Below are 17,065 nucleotides of genomic sequence, written 5' to 3'. Positions count from 1 at the left end.
GAACTGAACTGAACTTACTTATGCTGAAATTAAGTCAAAAAGAACAGGGCCTTACTTTATCAAAAACAAAGTAAGCATAGCCTTTACCCATATTTTATGTTATTTTAAAAATCTTTAATTTATTCATAAATCTTAATAATAGGTTAACTTTGTTAATACTTTATTTTTTTTTATTATTTTAACTTATTTATGTATTGTAACTTTATCAGTTTTTATTTCTCTTTCGCTAGGTGCTGTCCATTTGGTTGTAAGGCACACACGTTCCAATGCTAACGATTTTATCTTTTCATCTATGCTACATTGGCTTTCTGATGTAATTTTTAAAGATGCGAACCTTTCGGTTTAATAAATGGTTTGGTTTCAAAAAAAAAAAAAAATTAAAGTATACACCTTTACAAAAAAAAAAAAAAATATAAAAAATAAAGATAAAGTATACACAAATTAATCCTAGAATTTTCATAATAAAATAAAATAAAATAATAATAATCCTACACCCAACTTCTCAAGTTGAACTCAGCATTCGGCTATCACAGGAGCTTTACATCTATTTCTCTGCTCTGCAATTCCTCAAAATGGCAGCTTCTCTCCTATCTTATCCTTCCTTGAGCAACGCACGGTACTATTACTTCTTCTTCTTCATCTCTTTGCTTGCTTTTATTCAACCTCGTTTCTGCTGCTTCTGTTTGATTGTGAAAGGTTTAATTTAAATCAGTTTAGTATTGCTTCTCTTTTTTTGAATTTAACAAGTTCTCAATCAATTCGGTCAGTTTCACAGTTCTGATGGAATTCAGCATCCATGTAAAAGTCTTCAACCTTTATGAATGCTTATTTATTCATTTAAGGTTTTTAATTTTCCACCGAACATCAATTTATGCAGATTTAAATGCGTATAGTTCATGAATAAATTTGGAAAAATCAATGGATTGAGTCGTAGATTGTTGGAGGCAATAGGAAATGGAAATTTGCACACTCCAGCAAGTTTTCCCTCTGTGGACTCTAGTGAAGGGTTCAAATTCAACATGACATTATTCGCGTAGAAAACTTAGAGCTAGGTTTACGAACTTTCTTAAGGGTTAATTCCACAGTTCGAGATTGATTATGCACCCTTTATTTGATCATTCTCCCAATTAAGGTCTACTGCATTAATAAACAAACTTGAGACCCAACTTAAGCGATTAGAAGCTTTTTTCGGTTCAAAGTAGTCTTAATTAGTCTCATATTATATTCTGATAGCATTGAAAGATTTAATTCTTACTTTTCTCTGATTTTGAACATTTTAGGATTACAGAGAGATGTATGTGGTTGAATTCGAGCCATCACAAAGGAATGAGAATGAGATGCTTCTCAATTTGTCTCCAAAAGCAATGCAACTTCAAACAATGGATGCCACCGACTATAGCCCCTAGTCGACAACATTTGTTGAAAGCTTTTGCATTAAATGTGGCTATCACACCCCAAGAGAATCCCAGTCCATCAGGCGTCCTAAATGCAAGCCATTTCATGAGGTTGGAACCGACTTAATTATTGATACTTGCATTTGCATATTGTTGGTTATTGTCATCGTTTGCAGGATTTGAAATCTGAGTATGATGTATTGTGATATCACTTTTAAAAAGTATTATCAACCTTAGCCTGTTTTAAAAGTTGAAGGATCTGAGGTTATGTTTAGATTTGTGTTAACAGGTCTAAAACATTGCCCGAGAACCCATCAGATGGTTTGAATGGTTTAGAGGGAGAATTACAAGAGTTTTTTGATGAAGTCAAAACAATGTTTATGGAGGGAAAGAAAGATGATGCCCTGGACCTACTCCAAGCAAACTACGAAGTTGTGAAAGAGCAGATTAATGCAGGTAGAAGAGGCATTCAGGAAGCTGCTACGCTTGACATTATAGCCTTGGGGTACATGGGTGTTGGTGATTTGAAGTCTGTTGGACCTATACTAAATTTGGTAACTTTTCTTCTTTTCTTTGATGGGTTTTCTGTTTCAATCAGATTCAGGGGTTTTTAACTGAAATGTTGAACTTCATACAATTTCATGCAAATCCATTGATGGAATGATGGTTAAGTGACACGGGAATGCCTTTTGGGCTTGAAGCATGTACAACACAGACTCATCTTACAATGTGTTGAAATTTCATTAACAAATAGAGTTGTCAGGATTTGAATTCTCGACCACTTAAGATGCTCTGGTAACATGTTAAGGTACCATTTAATCCAAAAACTTAAGGTGATAGGTAACACCCAAAATAGCTTTCATTCTTATATCTGACATTGATTGGCTAAGAATTGCATATAAACATTGACAAATGTAAAACTAGGTATCCACACCAATATAATTTAGTTCAACCAAAACCAGTTGATACATCCAAGAGAGCACCAAAGAACGTAGCGCATGATTAACCTTCCTATAGCTAGACGGCTTGAGGAAGATTAAAAAAAATGGCAAAGAGTGTCTCCAAGATTTGAGCAGCTCATGTTAAGTGCTTGTCTGAAACATCTCTAATTTGTGACTTTCTTTCTGATGTTCTGTTTTCATTTATGGCTAGTTGAATGTGGTTACTGAAAGTCTAAAAGACGATGAGCTCCTTCTGGATTCGATACTGATTCATATGGGAAGCATGTATTCAGCTTTGGGGAAGTTAGAGGAATCTGTGTTTGTATATCAGAGAGCAATTGGATCTCTAGAAGTGAAATATGGTACGTGGAACATTGTATAAAGCTTTTCTTGCTTCTAGCAGAGCAGTACAACTTGAAGTTTAGATAATGCATCTTGTACGCTAACATTGTCTTTAGCGGTATATATAGTACAGAGTTTTCTTCAATTCCAAAATGATAGGATCAGACCAAGGTGTTCTTGTTAATGAAAATTGAGTATGAATTAAAAGAAATTGTGCGTAGAATCAATAGTTCTTAGAGTTTTCGCATTTTCTTTTTTTATGGTGCAATTGTTTTTCTTTTGGATGTTCTTTCAAACTATTTAGTAGCGAAAACCCTCAAATCTAAAAGAAAATGGTTATTTTCAGGCAAAAGTAGTACGTTTCTAGTCTCGCCACTGTTGGGGATGGCAAAAGTTCTTGGTTCCATTGGAAAAGCGAAGAAAGCAATAGATGTCTATCATCATGTGATCAGAATTCTAGAATCAAGAAGCGGGGTGGAATGTGAAGATCTAATAGTCCCTATTTTTAATCTCGCCAATCTTTTGGTCAAAGAAGGACGAAATAAAGACGCAGAAGTTCAATTCATGAGGTTATTTTGTTTGTCTTTATGGAATAATTTAGAAGTTATTCATGGTTATTGACTTCATTATTTATTTTGTCTAGAATCTTAAGCATATACCAGAATTTGTATGGAGAAAATGATGGAAGAGTCGGCATGGCCTTGTGTTCTCTAGCCCATGTGAAGTGCTCAACAGGTAAGATAAATAATAGATTTAGCGGATATTTGAGCTTAAGAATATGTTCATATTATCTCAGTAACATTTTCATGTTAATTATACTTCTGTAGACTTTAGTTTTGTTTTCAGTTTCAGGATTAAATCATCATTATCCACTTCAAATGAACTCAGATATCCTCCATATGTGCTTGATTTTATACAGGGAATGTAGAAGAAGCTATTGACATGTATAAAAGGGCTATTCAGATAATCAAGGACACAAATTATATGGATCTGGATGATACTATAGTCGAGAAGATGAGGATTGATTTGGCAGAACTACTTCATGTTGTTGGAAGGTAAAAACACATGAAATATCAGTTTTAGGAAATGTATATACATGTTTCCTTTTATATGATTTGTTTTTAGTTTTTGCATTTTTTCCAGTTAAGCAAATTTTTTATCCAGATTAATGTCCAATTTTGCCCTAACTTATTCGAACACGTGCAATTAAACCCTTAAAGTTTTTGAGGGTGCCTTCTTACCCTCATCATTTTTTTCCATAGCTCAGTTTTACCCTTCTTTAAAAGGATTCCTTTGGAAAATCTGTTGGTAATTATCGATATATTTCGGTTCATCAGTAATTTCCGTCGAAATTTACTTGAAAAACTGCAAAATTGAGTCTCAGCATAAGTAATGAGGGTAATACTGTACCCTCGAGAAACTTAAGGGTTTAATTATGCCTGTACAAATACATTAGCAGTGTTTAATTTGTGGGCCATCTACATAATGTGGAAGGTTACCAACTACAAATGTGCTCAATAAAATTCTTTTCTTGCTCTAAATTTGTTATTTGTAGGGGAAACGAAGGGCGTGACCTATTGGAGGAATGCTTGTTGATGGCTGAAAAATATAGGGGAAAAAAGCATCCTAGTACAGTAACCCACCTTCTAAACCTTGCAACTTCCTATTCACAATCAAAGAATTATGTCGAAGCTGAACGCTTGTTGAGGGCATGTTTGGAGATCATGAAGAAAACCGTGAGTCCGGATGATCAGTCTATCACCTTCCCAATGCTGCATCTTGCAGCGACTCTATGCAGTTTAAATCGGGATGAAGAAGCTGAGCAACTTGCACTAGAGGTTCTGCGCATTCGTGAGAAGGCATTCGGAAAAGATTCAGTTCCTGTTGGTAAGCTTTATGCCATTTCTTGCTCTTTTATGATGATCATACAAGTATCGTTCTCTCGGTAGAACTTAGTTCCTCGATTTTGGCACATCTCGCGTGTAATTTTCATCCATCTCTTTTGCGTGTATGGTACAGGGGAGGCTCTAGACTGTTTGGAATGTATCCAGAGCAGAGCGGGGAGAGGAGAGGCCGAGCTACTGGAGTTGCTGATGAGGGTTTTGAACATTCAAGAAAGAGAGTTCGGTTACGAAAGTGAAGAGGTAATTCAAACTCTCAATAAAATTGTGTTCTGCTTGGATAAACTTGGAAGGAAAGATGAAAAGTTGTCCATGAAGAGAAGATTATCAAAGCTGAAGATGAAATATAAACAAATGGTTCAATAGTCTCAGTGTACACAAAGTAGACTGTAATTAGGAGAGAACGTCTAAAGGGGGGTGTTTGAGCAGTCTCGGACTGACTAATCGGACTTAATCACCCGGAGAAAAGAAGGATAGCGACAAAAGCAATTTCCGGCATTTGCAACGTGGAAAATTGGCATTGAAATGAGAATCCTACCACATTGTTGCTCACCTTTAGCCAAGTGGGCATATTTAGAAAGAGGAAAACATTGTATAGTAAGTAGCATTTATCATGATTCCTTTGAATGAATCCATAATAGTTAGTCTAGCTATGAACTAGAATTTCTTGCAATTATCCTTGTGTAATTTTTTCAAATAGTTTTTGATCTTATTAACATATGAATATTATAGTAGCGAAATATATCGAGGAAAGTAGGGGTAAATTACATATGTGGCGTACAACATTTACCCCATTTCATACTTTGGTGTACAACCTTCAATTTTGCACACTAATATATATTACTTTATGGGTGAACTGATCTTCCACTCGGGTTGACTTGTCACAGTTCCTGGTTGTACACTTAGTGTGAGAGATTAAGCATAAAGTGATATATATTAGTGTGCAAAATTGAAGGTTGTACATTAAAATATTGGTTAAAAGTTATACGTGGTGTATAACCACGTATGTAATTTATTTTAAATTGTATCTTACTAATATATTACTTACTAATTTTCAAATTTGGATATTGCGGAACTCATGGAGTATTTTATAGATTCAAGTTCAAGAGTCAAATCCTGGTGCAATAGAAAAAAAAGGGCAAAACTGAGACCCTAAACATTCTGAAACTGTTCTATTGAAATCATTTTGTATGTTTGGAGAACACTTTCAATATAATTGAATTCTAGCAAAATCATGCTATTTTTGGAATAGTTTCCAATTATGTAATTACATTATGAAAGAATTTGTTAACCTTAATTGAATTCATCCATAAACCCAGATCCCCGTAACCTTGGTAAACACTTTTTTTTTTTTTTTTTTGATTCTTAAGTAGGGAGGCAGTCTAAACATGTAATTAAATAAATAGAATTCCAACTAAAAAGGGATTTCTAAACACTCTCATGTATTATCTATAAGCAATTCAAGATTTGAATATACATGGTTATCTTATCTGAGAAAAACATGAGTGTGTATGCATCTATACTGTTTTATTTTATTTACATATTTATTTAGGGTAGCTGAGAAGCTTTTCAATTTATAAAGAAAGCTGAGCTGTCATCCAAATTCCAAGTGTCACAACTCCAATGGTAACCAAAGCTTGTCCCAACTCCAAATATAAATTCTGTCTCTCTACAGGCAAATTTTGCCAGTCTGTTTTCCTGTGCAATTTTTTTTAAACCATCAAATAATGTAAAACAAATGAGTAGAAAAACATACTATTTGATTGATCATCTCTGATAAGGTAAACGGGTTAAGGGACAATTCCGAGCCGTTTGGTTCTACTTTTCGTATTTTTTTTTTCACTCTAAAACAGTAAAATAGAACACAATTGTTTGATTAGGAATGAGAAACAACTACTTCTAACTATTTCGGATTTCGGATGTCAAGTTTCATCTACTCTCGATCTACAATTGCATTACCGCAATCTTACTAGGCTTAAAGTATTATTTTTCCTAAATGTATTCAAAATGTTGAACTTTGTTTGCTGACTTATTATTTGGTAATGTTTGCCCGCTTATATATTCAAAATGTGGATCTTTGACTTTAGATTTATTATTTGATAACATTTGTTCCATCAAGTGAAATCCCAGAGGTGGCAAAAGTACACACGATACGAAATCGACACAAAATTTTAATGTTTGGATTTAGCTTAATAGATAACATATCATTTTTTGGGTTGACATGAAATTGACATGGAAATTTTTGGGTTGGGTTAGGGTTGACATGCTAACCCAAAAATGACACGAATATTTAAAATTATTGTTATATTCTCTCATGTTTTACATGTCACTTACAATTATTACTTGCAAACACGACTCAAACCTCCTATATTGTTATAAACACATTGCATGATCTCTCAACATGATATTAGCGAACTTTTGGATGGTTAATGTTAATATATAAATTAAAAAATGACATAAAATATTTAAAAATAGTACCATATACTCATATATTTCTAAAAGTCATCATTAATATACGTATATAGTAAAAATTATATATGATCCGAAAATACGACACGAAATCAACAGTAACCCGATTAGGTTAACACGATCATGACACGAAAGTTTTTAGGTTGGATTAGAGTTGACTCATTTTGAAACTAATCCGAAATTGACACGACCCGATAATTGTCACCTTTAAATGTAAGTTAACAGTTCTATTGAACTTTTAACAGTTCCATTAAATTTTTATGGATCGAATTTATGTAAGGTAGATTACAGTTTTAACAGAAATCCATATTGAGATTTAGCAATTTTGAAAGGTAAAAAGGCAAATGTAACCAAATAATAAGTCAGACGACAAAGACCAAAATTTTAGATATGTCAATTGATAAATATTACCAAATAATAAGTCAGGTGACAAAAATAGGTCAAGGTCAATACACCAAAAGTGCTTTAGGCCATCTTACTATTGTTAGAGAAAATCAATACAATTCCATTTTCCTATTATGTTGTGGATTTGTGTTTGGGCTTCTAACAAATCATGTGAACCAAAGAACAAGAAAAAAAACAATTTATCTGTATTTTCAAATTTAGCCAACTTGATATGATGTTTCAAATTTTTATTTTGAGCAAATTTCAAATATAATCTTTATGGTTTTGTAAGTTTCTCGATGGTTACCTGTGCGGGTTTTTTGTCGTAAAAAGAGGACTAAGGTCTTCCACGTTGACAAAACCAATGATTTTTAAATTGACACCGTCAATTTGAGCAATGATGACCTCAAAATAGAAAATTTCAATCTATTTTGAGGTCACCAATTGTCAAATTGACAGTACCAACCTAAAAATCATTGAATATAATCTTTATGGTTTTGCGGATTTCTAGATGGTTGCCTGTGGGTCTTTTTTGTTGGAAAAAGAGGACTAAGGTCCTCGGCGCTAGCAAAACTAATGATTTTTGGATTGACACTGTCAATTTGAGCAAGGATTACCTCAAAATAGAAAACTTCAATCTATTTTGAGGTCACTAATTGTCAAATTGACAGTACCAACCTAAAAATCATTGGTTTTACTAACAACGAGAAACCTCAATTCTCTTCTTGCAACTAAAAAAAACCACAGACACCCATATGCAAATTCGCAAAACCACAAGAAATAGTTAGTTTGAATAGAATAGATGCATACCCTAAGTCAGCAATAATTATTGTAACATTATCCTGTGAACGTAGATCCTGCAATATACCCAATTTTATGTTGTTAGAACTTACAGAGTATTAACTAGACTAAGATTAATATTAATAATACAATTAATTACCAGAGCTTTTCGTGCTAGTTCTTCACAAGCTACCTGAAACCACAATGTAATAAGATAAAGTTTATCTCTACTCTTATAGACATCATTTATCTACTACATATGTATTTACTTACCTGAACATCTCCATGTTGTCTAAGTTGGTTCCTAACGAAACTAACTGCATCCGAACTGAAATAGACAATAACAACCACTCTACTCAGAATTTTCTCCTACCTAAAAAAAATCAACTTCAGGCCTCTAACCCTTGTTGTCTTTACATATTGAGTCCCCGATCTTTTATTTCATACTTTGAATCCTTTATCACTCGAGCGTTTGATTGTTTATTTTGACACTTTTGAGATTTATAATGTTTGAATATAAAAGATCAAGAGCATAATATGTTAAAATTGACAAAGATTAGAGGCCTTGGAATACTTTACGCCTAGGGCTGTAAATGAGCTGAGCTGCTCATCAGTGGCTTGACGTTCGCTCGACCATGCTCAGCTCGATTTATAAACGAGTTGAGCTTGAGCACAGTGAAACTCGGCTCGAAATCTCGCGAGCAGCCTCGGTTATAATGTTGATGAACAGACTCGTGAGCAAGCTTGTTCGATTTTTTTTTTTAATAATAGTTTCTATAACGGAGGAAATGTAAAACTACGTAGTTTTGCGTGAAACTTTAGTTTTGTAAGTTTCAAAATTATGCATTTTTGTGTTAAAGAGATTTCAAACGGACATAATCAATGAGCTGTTCGGAAGCAAGGTTCATAAACAGAATTAACAAGCTGCTCGCTGAGAAGATTGTGAACAAATAAATGAGCGGATTGCGACAGCTCGCAGATAAGATGTTGAGCTCGAGCTCATCCACTTTTCTGACAAGCCGAGCATGAACAAGCCAAAGCTCAACTCGGCTCCATCCGATTTAAGCCCTATTTAGGCCTAATAAGTAGGCATAGGATTCTGAGTCAGAGAATGAGTAAGAAACCTGTTCATGTAATCCCATAAACCATCTGAGGCTAATAGTAGAAATTCTGCATCTGAACCAATAGATACTTGAACAACATCTGGAGACGCAGTAACCAAATCCCCTGTGAATCGAACTCTGTCCAAACGAAAATTCAGGGATGAAATGAACATTCTTCAATATTAGAAGCTAATGCAATAATAAACTGATATAGAGATTAGAGGTTATATTGCACCGATGGTCGCTGAAGTTTGGGGTTTGTTTCACAAAAGCACTGAACTTCATTTTTTTTCAATAAAGTTATTCATTCCAGCCATTCCATAAAAAAGGGGCGGCCCGGTCGCATTACGCGTCCCCGCTGAGCGAGGGTCCGGGGAGGGGTCCCACCACAAGGGTGTATTGGGGGCAAGCCTTCCCTTGCCAATTTAATTGGCAAGAGGCCGCTCCTAAGACTCGAACCCGTGACCTCTGGTCACACGACAACAACGTTTTTACCGTTGCGCCAAGGCTCGCCCTCATTCCAGCCATTCCATACAAAAAAAAAAAAAAGCCTGAACAGTGACATGACAACCACGTTGAAAATGATTGACTTTTCATGACATGACAGTCAGATGACAGCAAAATAATAAAAAATGTATTTATTATCTACTTAATTCAACTGCTTGAAACTGTCGTGTGCTAGCAAAAATAAAATGTTTTTATTTTTTATTTTTTTAGTTGTCACACAGTACACCCTTGTGGTGGGACCCCAGTACACTCTTGTGGTGGGACCCCTCCCCGGACCCTCGCTCAGCGGGGACGCGTAGTGCACCGGGCCGCCCTTTTTAGTTGTCACACAGTTGCCATAGCTGTCATGTACATAACAGGGTTCTTTCCAACGTGGTTGCCACGTGGAATGGCTTTGTTGAAATAAAAAGCAAAGTTCGATAACTTTATTGAAATAAAATGACTTTCAGTGACATTTTTGAAACAACCCCAAACTTCAGTAACTTCCTAAACTTTCTGGTATAGTAAAAACTAACTCTGTCAGCTCACATCTCATTTCCCTCAATGCCCTTGGACCTCCTAGAATAGACATTCCCTATCTTAGGCGAAATGGACAAAGATTGGTCTCAGATGCAAAGTGCGCGTTTGACATTGCTTTCTCGGACCCTAAAAGCACCTTTCTCAACTTTACCAGCTCAAAGCAGCCTTTGTTAAATGGAAAACCCCTTTCCTTAAAAGCTGTAAAAGCTACAATTTATAGCTTTCGGGAGAAAAACTGATTAAATTTTTTTGGACAAAAATAGCTCTACCTTTTAATATAACCTAATATATATATTTTTATTTTTTTTATTTTTTGACTTTTGGAACTTTTATCATGTATTTATCAAACACTTATCAGCTTTTTTCCACGCTATTTTTTCCAGAGCACTTTCCTCACAACACGTTCTGTTCGCCAAAGTAAATACCAAACGGGCCCTAAGATTGGTCTATTATGCAAGGATTCTTTATAAAGCTCAATAGCACAAACATATAAAATTCAGAAGCTTAAACTGTCTTAACCAAATAATTATGAATAAGCTAAGCACCATTGCAGCTACATTATTATAAATTAGCACAGTCTATGAAAAACAGGAAACTTCTTACCGAGAACTAAATTTTTCTGACCATCTCCCTTCCTCAACTCCTTTCTGCACCATCCTATACAAGTTTAGAGAACAACGTTAGAACATGAATATGCTGAAAGGCTATATAGTTGTGTGTTTTACCAAATCAATACATTATCAGATCTTTATGTTAAGAACACTAAGCAGGGTTTATAAGGACTGAACTCGTTTTTCTTCGTCTTGAACCTTATGTCGCCAAAAGCACGTGATACAGCTATATCTCCACAAATTCTCCCGTTGACAATCTGCAGATGTAAGGTTAAGAAACATGATTAGATAAGGTACATAAGGTTGAGCTACATTGTGAACAAAGACAAGACAACCATCATTATAGAGTTTCGGTTAGGCTGACGATCAAACTTACCCAAAAGAAGAATAAAAAGGGCGGCCCGGTCGCATTACGCGTCCCCGCTGAGCGAGGGTCCGGGGAGGGGTCCCACCACAAGGGTGTACTGGGGCAAGCCTTCCCCTGCCAATTTTTTGGCAAGAGGGAAGAATAAAAAATGAAAAATGATCATTGGTTCCAGTTGGAAGGAATAATGAAATTCTTGAAAAAAATTAACAGCATTTGTAGCTCAATCCAAACAGAAAAATGTGTCAAAATATAAGGCTAAATTTTTTTTTCTACATTATGAGGCTCTACTTTTTACCTAAAAAATACTAAGAATGACTTATGATATAGGAAGATGCAATAGTTCATAGTTGTCAAAGGCCTGCCTGAGCAAGGCTCAGGGGTTAGCGCCTCTTTGTGTGTGAGGCGGGCGATGTCAGATGTCAGCTAGGCGCGCGCATTTGTGCGCCTTGGCTAGCCTCCCGCGTTGAGTGGGGTGCCCCTAGGCGCAATTGTAGAGTTTTTAGGGTTTTTCCGGCTTCTAATCACAGTCATGAGAAATCTTTATGACGAAGGCCTCAGATTAAATTAGAAAAAGAAAAAAGAAAGGAAAGGAAAGAGAGGAGCTGCAATTCAGAAGGACAAAAAGCGCAAAACATGTAGCATAGCAACTTCTCCTCCATTCTGTGAGTTTCGATTCTTTGAAGCATTCAGCTCTGATCTTTGATGATGAATAGGGACTATAAAGACTCAAAGTCTAGTCTTGCTTGAGAAAAAGTAGTTATTAACTTCTTATTAGACTATTAGTTATTAATTTAGTTGAAGTTGAAGTTGAACTTTGGTCTTTTGATTTAAATTTTATTGTGAATTATAATTATGTCTTAGTAGTTAATTAGAATTTATCTCAGAGATTTTATGATTAAGATTGTTGTTATTTGACTATTTGTGTCATTTTAGAAATGCTAAACGTTGTTATTTATAAATTTATATGCTTTTTTTTTTTGATGCACTTTGTGCCGCTCAGGCTCGTGCCTGAGCCTTGCGCGTAGGCTCTAGGACCACGTTACACCTTTCACAACTATGCAATAGTTTTGCTATACAATGTTAGAAAGAGTGAAATTTAGTAAAGAAAAATGGAGAAATAGAATCAAAACACACCCATCCACCTGCTTCACGGATTCTTCTGACTTCATCAAGAGAAGCCTTGTTTCTTCCATAAGGCCGATGATAATCAGTTAAAGCTTCTGCTTTTCCAGAACGAGACAGGACCTGCATCAACATTTCTGTTAAGACTATGAAAATTATGTTGCACGGGAATAGAAACCGAAAGGGAAACGGACATTAGAAAACATTATTTCTAAAAAAATATAGCTAGGAAACCGTAATGAAAACGGAAAAGAAACCGAAACGGACAGGAAAAGCGAAAACGATATTAAAGAAGAGATTCCCTGATCATTTTGAAAATTACCACACAAGAGTCGCCAATATGTGAAATGATGATCATATCATTACCAATGAGCACAACGGTGGCTGTTGAACCGGATTCATCTTCTTCACCAATTGTTTCAAGCCTTGAACAAAAACCAGACTCATAATAGATATAATCAGTTAATCATATAGTATGTGTATGCATAATGTTTTCAAGTCCTTAGCTTACCACTTTAACAGCTTTGTATCAGCATTTTCAAAAGCTGTTTTCAGAGCTTTTCTTATGGCATCAAAATCTTTCCCACCCAACAGCAATCCATTATGTAAAGCTGCAATACACTCCCTGTATAGCTCATCCCTGTAATTGATAATTACATAAAAGTGATAAGGGGTTTGATGTTATTACACTGGAGTTTTCTAAATTTTAACTAAACAAAAATTCCCAATCTCATGTCCTTTCAACTCATATTGTTAAAAGTAGGGTTATAATCGAGCCGAGCCGAGCTAAAATTTACACAAAACTAAGTTGTTATACATTTCTCACTTTATAGAAATTTTATTATTAAAAAATTCAAACCAAACTTGCTCGCGAGCATGTTCATGATCGAGTTTGCTCGTGAGGTTGTTCATGAACCTATAATCGAACCTGGTCACAGCTTTCAAGCCGAGCTTCGTCGAGCTCAAGCTCGGCTTATTTATAGCATGTTCATGATCCAGCCTAACATGATCGAACTTTTATCGAGTCGAACACCGAGCCGCTCATAAACAGCTCGGCTCATTTACAGCTCAGTTAAAAGATCACAAATCACATAATTGATAAAATCCCCTTGTTTGAAACCATTCAAATCAATGAATTTTGAAGGAATTCAATAACTTGTTCTCATGAAAACTATTGTTTGGAAAGAAATCAACTAAGAGAATACACTGATTTTATTTACAAAACAAGTTTTAAACAACGCATAAATGCAAATTATCCAAAGATTAAGAGTTCTTTTCTCCTATAATTCAACATAAATTCGAAATTAGAATTATAAGAAACCTGAGGAACTTCACAGAAGAGACGCCGCCATGGCCGTCAAATACGCCAGCAAAGGAGAATCCATTAAGACCGTCTGATCGAAGTATAAAATCGTCCTCCATTTCTTCACGGGCACCTTGCAAGCTAGCAGAGCCCCACCTGATCCCAGAAACATCGGTTAAAGACGACGGAGCGTCAATTGCAATCGCAGAGCATTGGGTAAAGGGTTTGGAAGTAAGAAAGTTGTTTTTGGTAGAGGTTTTGAAGCCGGAGGTGCCACAGTGGAGCTTGGTGAGCAAGAATGTCTCTAACTGTGGGGTTAAAGAAGCCATTAACTGAGCTTAGGAGAAGGAGAAGGAGAGAAGAGAAAAGATGGTGGTGTGGTTCTGGTGATTTTGAAGGAAAGATAAGATCATCAAGCTAAACCTCTAACTGATTTAACGATTTTTTCTTTTTCCCTTTTTTATTACAAAAAGTTTGGGTCGAACAGGTATTTCCAAGCGTCAAAGTACGACTTATGGGTTTGGCCCGAATTTGGGAGTCGGTAAGTCTACCCTTATCTAAACTTTTTGTAATGATATTTCAGAAAAAAAAACTTTTTGTATCGAATTTTTTTAACATGTTTTCAAAACGAAGGTCGTTTCGATCATCTAGGCGCTCGAAATCGAGAATCTATTCCGATTAGTGGCTTTAGGCGTTTTTTTGGCCTCTAACCGATTTTTAGCCGTTTAGACGCCGTCAAAACGACGATGAAGAAAATCATTTTTTTCTTTATTATAATTCACTTTGATTTGTTTCAATGATATTATTGTTTCAGTGTTGATATTTACGTATTTTTAAAGATATATGTTCCAAATATATATTTTTCTATATTAAATAATTTTATACTATTGTTTTTAGATATAATACATATTTTAATTGAATTTATATAATGATTTGTTGATTAACGAATAAAAAATACAAAAATACAAATCCGGTTAATCCCCGATTAATCATCGAGGGCCCTGTCCGCCCAACTAGCGCCTAACATTTTTTACAATCTTGGTTATACCTAAATTTCAATGAGGGATATGAGCCAAACCCAACCCAACTCAAACTCCAACTGAAGCGGGACCTGGGCCAGAAGCTTCACCTAAAACCAAAGCCCACTAGAAGACATATCTCTCATCTATAAAATGAGCCCCATCAACACAAGTATGAGGTTTGTCCACTTTATCTCTCTTACTTAATTACTTTATCTTTTTTTCTACCTGATACTAACTTGAGAGTCGAAGTGTCTTCGGGGCCCGATCACCGCACATAGACGCTATCAGAGCTCTCAGATCAAAGGCTATCCAACTCCACATTATTTGGTGAGGTGAACGTGGATCGAACGCGCGACTTTCAGATCGGTCTGAAACACATCGCATACTAAACAATGGAAGCCGCAACCTAGATCACCCCGCTAAAGGAAATGCAAGCACCCACCGCCAGAACTTCCTTGAAGCATGAGAGGAAATAACTATCGCCAAGTCTCGTCATACCACCGATGAACTTGGCCCCCTCCTCGAGGAGGTGGAACTGTCAGAAGAAGAAGCGTGCAACACCGCCCATCTCATAAATGTAATCTGAAGCCTCCAAGTTGCCCAGTCGGTTTATACAGCAGCCAAAATGAAGATCATCGATCAGCAATGGCGAGCCTCCAGGAGGAGAATGCGAAAATTTGGCAGTTCCTTAAAGGGGACGTCGGACTGGCGATTGGAAACTTGGTGACTCTGAATCCCATAGCAGTGCCTTTACAGAGTAACCCAACGAGCTCCATCTCATCGGTCGGACCCCGTCTGCCCGCGATCGGAGCATCGGTTCAGGACATGGCACCTCGGGAAGTGGAAAACCTCCTAGAAGCCAAAATTCAGCGTTTCCTGGATAAGCGAGCTCTCGGGGAGTAATGGGGGGAAGCATAACCTCCAACAAGACCCCCCTAGTCCACCGCATCATCGAAACCCATTTTCTTCGACATTGGAAGGCCCCCGCCTAGCGTTTTACTCTGGAACAGAAAACCCCAACGACCACGTCGCTTCCTTTATGAGCATAATCAATCTATATCCAAAAGACGAAGACATTATGTGCAAGGTTTTTCCGACAACCTTGTCAGGGAATGCCCAAGAATGGTACCGTGGGTTGGCCCCGAAGTCGATCGATTCCTTCGAGCTCTTGAAGAACCTTTTCCTCTCGAGATTCGCGGTCGCTGCAAAGGTCCGCAAAATCAGTTCCGATCTCAAAGGTCTACGACAACGACCCAAGGAGCCCCCTCAGGAACTTTCTTTCCAGATTCCACCATATGGCCTCACATGTCAAGGGCCTCAATCTGGAGGTCGCTCACGATGCGTTGGTAAAAGGAACATCCTACAAACCACTAAAGCAGAAGTGCTTCCGAAAAATACCCCGATCTTTCAAAGAACTGATGACCATGGCGCAGATTTTTGTCAGATAGCACGATTGCAATCACCCTTCGGGGTATGGGGAGTCAAAGAAGGATAAGGCGAAAGGTGATGCCCGACGAGAGGAAAATGGCAAGGCCCCTACAGAACCGTGAGACAGCAACATGAGCGGAAAGGATGAGGCGCCTATGGTGTATCATCCTCGAAGAGAGCATACCACATCAACGACAAAAGCAGCCATAAGTCGGACAAAAACACCAGTAGGGAGGTACACTACGCATCGCATCTGCCTCCCCCAAAGGCGGGCAATAACAGTCATCCTCTAAAAGATCATCCAGAGCCCGAACGGACAAAGACCACTACTACAAGTACCACAAGTCTTTCAGACACTCGATAGAAAATTACAACCAATTGCAGAAAGAAATTGACAAGATCCTAGAGTAGGGGCCGCCTCCTCGAGCCCCGAGGCAACCAGAGCCAACACCGAGGCAGCACGAACTGACCTTAAGGCCCGAGATAGCAAGAAACCACGTTATTAAGGAGAGATCCACATCATCAGAGAGGGGGCACCATCTCATAGCGTGACCCTCACCTCCTCACGAAAAAGGAAGGCAACCGATGATACCTTGACGGTGCAACCGATGCTCAAGACCCCACACTCGGAGGCCCTAGTTATAACCCTGGCGATAGCAAACTTCAGCATCCATTGAATCTTAGTGGACACCGGCAGCTGAGTCAACCTGCTGACGTGGAGAGTACTAGAAGTTATGAAAGGATACGTGACTTCCCTCCGAGAAGGAAGCTTCCCACTGGTCGGCCTATCAGACATACAGATCTCGGTGAAGGGGATGATTTCTTTGCCAGACATATTTACGGAAGGATCAAAGGAGACCGGGTGGGAGGCA

The 17,065-nt window shown here is 37.1% G+C and overlaps 2 protein-coding genes across 3 annotated transcripts; one reads left to right on the top strand and one right to left on the bottom strand.

Moving 5' to 3' along the window:
• The first annotated feature begins 493 nt into the window (after positions 1-493).
• Positions 494-5,298, top strand: LOC136232114 (uncharacterized). The gene is made up of 9 exons (XM_066021148.1): positions 494-616; positions 1,281-1,505; positions 1,684-1,948; positions 2,547-2,697; positions 3,024-3,246; positions 3,321-3,412; positions 3,597-3,732; positions 4,233-4,564; positions 4,697-5,298. Exons 1-9 carry the CDS (start codon positions 573-575, stop codon positions 4,942-4,944), a joined length of 1,716 nt encoding a protein of 571 aa, XP_065877220.1. The 5' UTR covers positions 494-572; the 3' UTR covers positions 4,945-5,298.
• A 703-nt stretch (positions 5,299-6,001) lies between these two features.
• LOC136232115 (protein phosphatase 2C 57) lies at positions 6,002-14,188 on the bottom strand. Of its 2 annotated transcripts, XM_066021149.1 has the most exons (12): positions 13,762-14,188; positions 12,952-13,080; positions 12,763-12,865; positions 12,453-12,563; positions 11,328-11,432; positions 11,129-11,208; positions 10,944-10,997; positions 9,336-9,452; positions 8,485-8,539; positions 8,372-8,404; positions 8,242-8,288; positions 6,002-6,276 (listed from the first exon to the last, which is right to left on the bottom strand). In XM_066021149.1, the coding sequence occupies exons 1-12, from the start codon at positions 14,070-14,072 to the stop codon at positions 6,153-6,155; spliced, it is 1,269 nt and encodes a 422-aa protein (XP_065877221.1). In that variant the 5' UTR covers positions 14,073-14,188; the 3' UTR covers positions 6,002-6,152. The 2 variants fall into 2 exon arrangements, with proteins under 2 accessions (XP_065877221.1, XP_065877222.1); XM_066021150.1 differs by lacking the exon at positions 11,328-11,432 and having other exon boundaries at positions 13,762-14,187.
• Positions 14,189-17,065: the final 2,877 nt, after the last annotated feature.

This window comes from Euphorbia lathyris, chromosome 6, assembly GCF_963576675.1.
Source record: "Euphorbia lathyris chromosome 6, ddEupLath1.1, whole genome shotgun sequence".
Taxonomy (NCBI): domain Eukaryota; kingdom Viridiplantae; phylum Streptophyta; class Magnoliopsida; order Malpighiales; family Euphorbiaceae; genus Euphorbia; species Euphorbia lathyris.
This window is presented reverse-complemented; position numbering and strand designations above follow the sequence as displayed.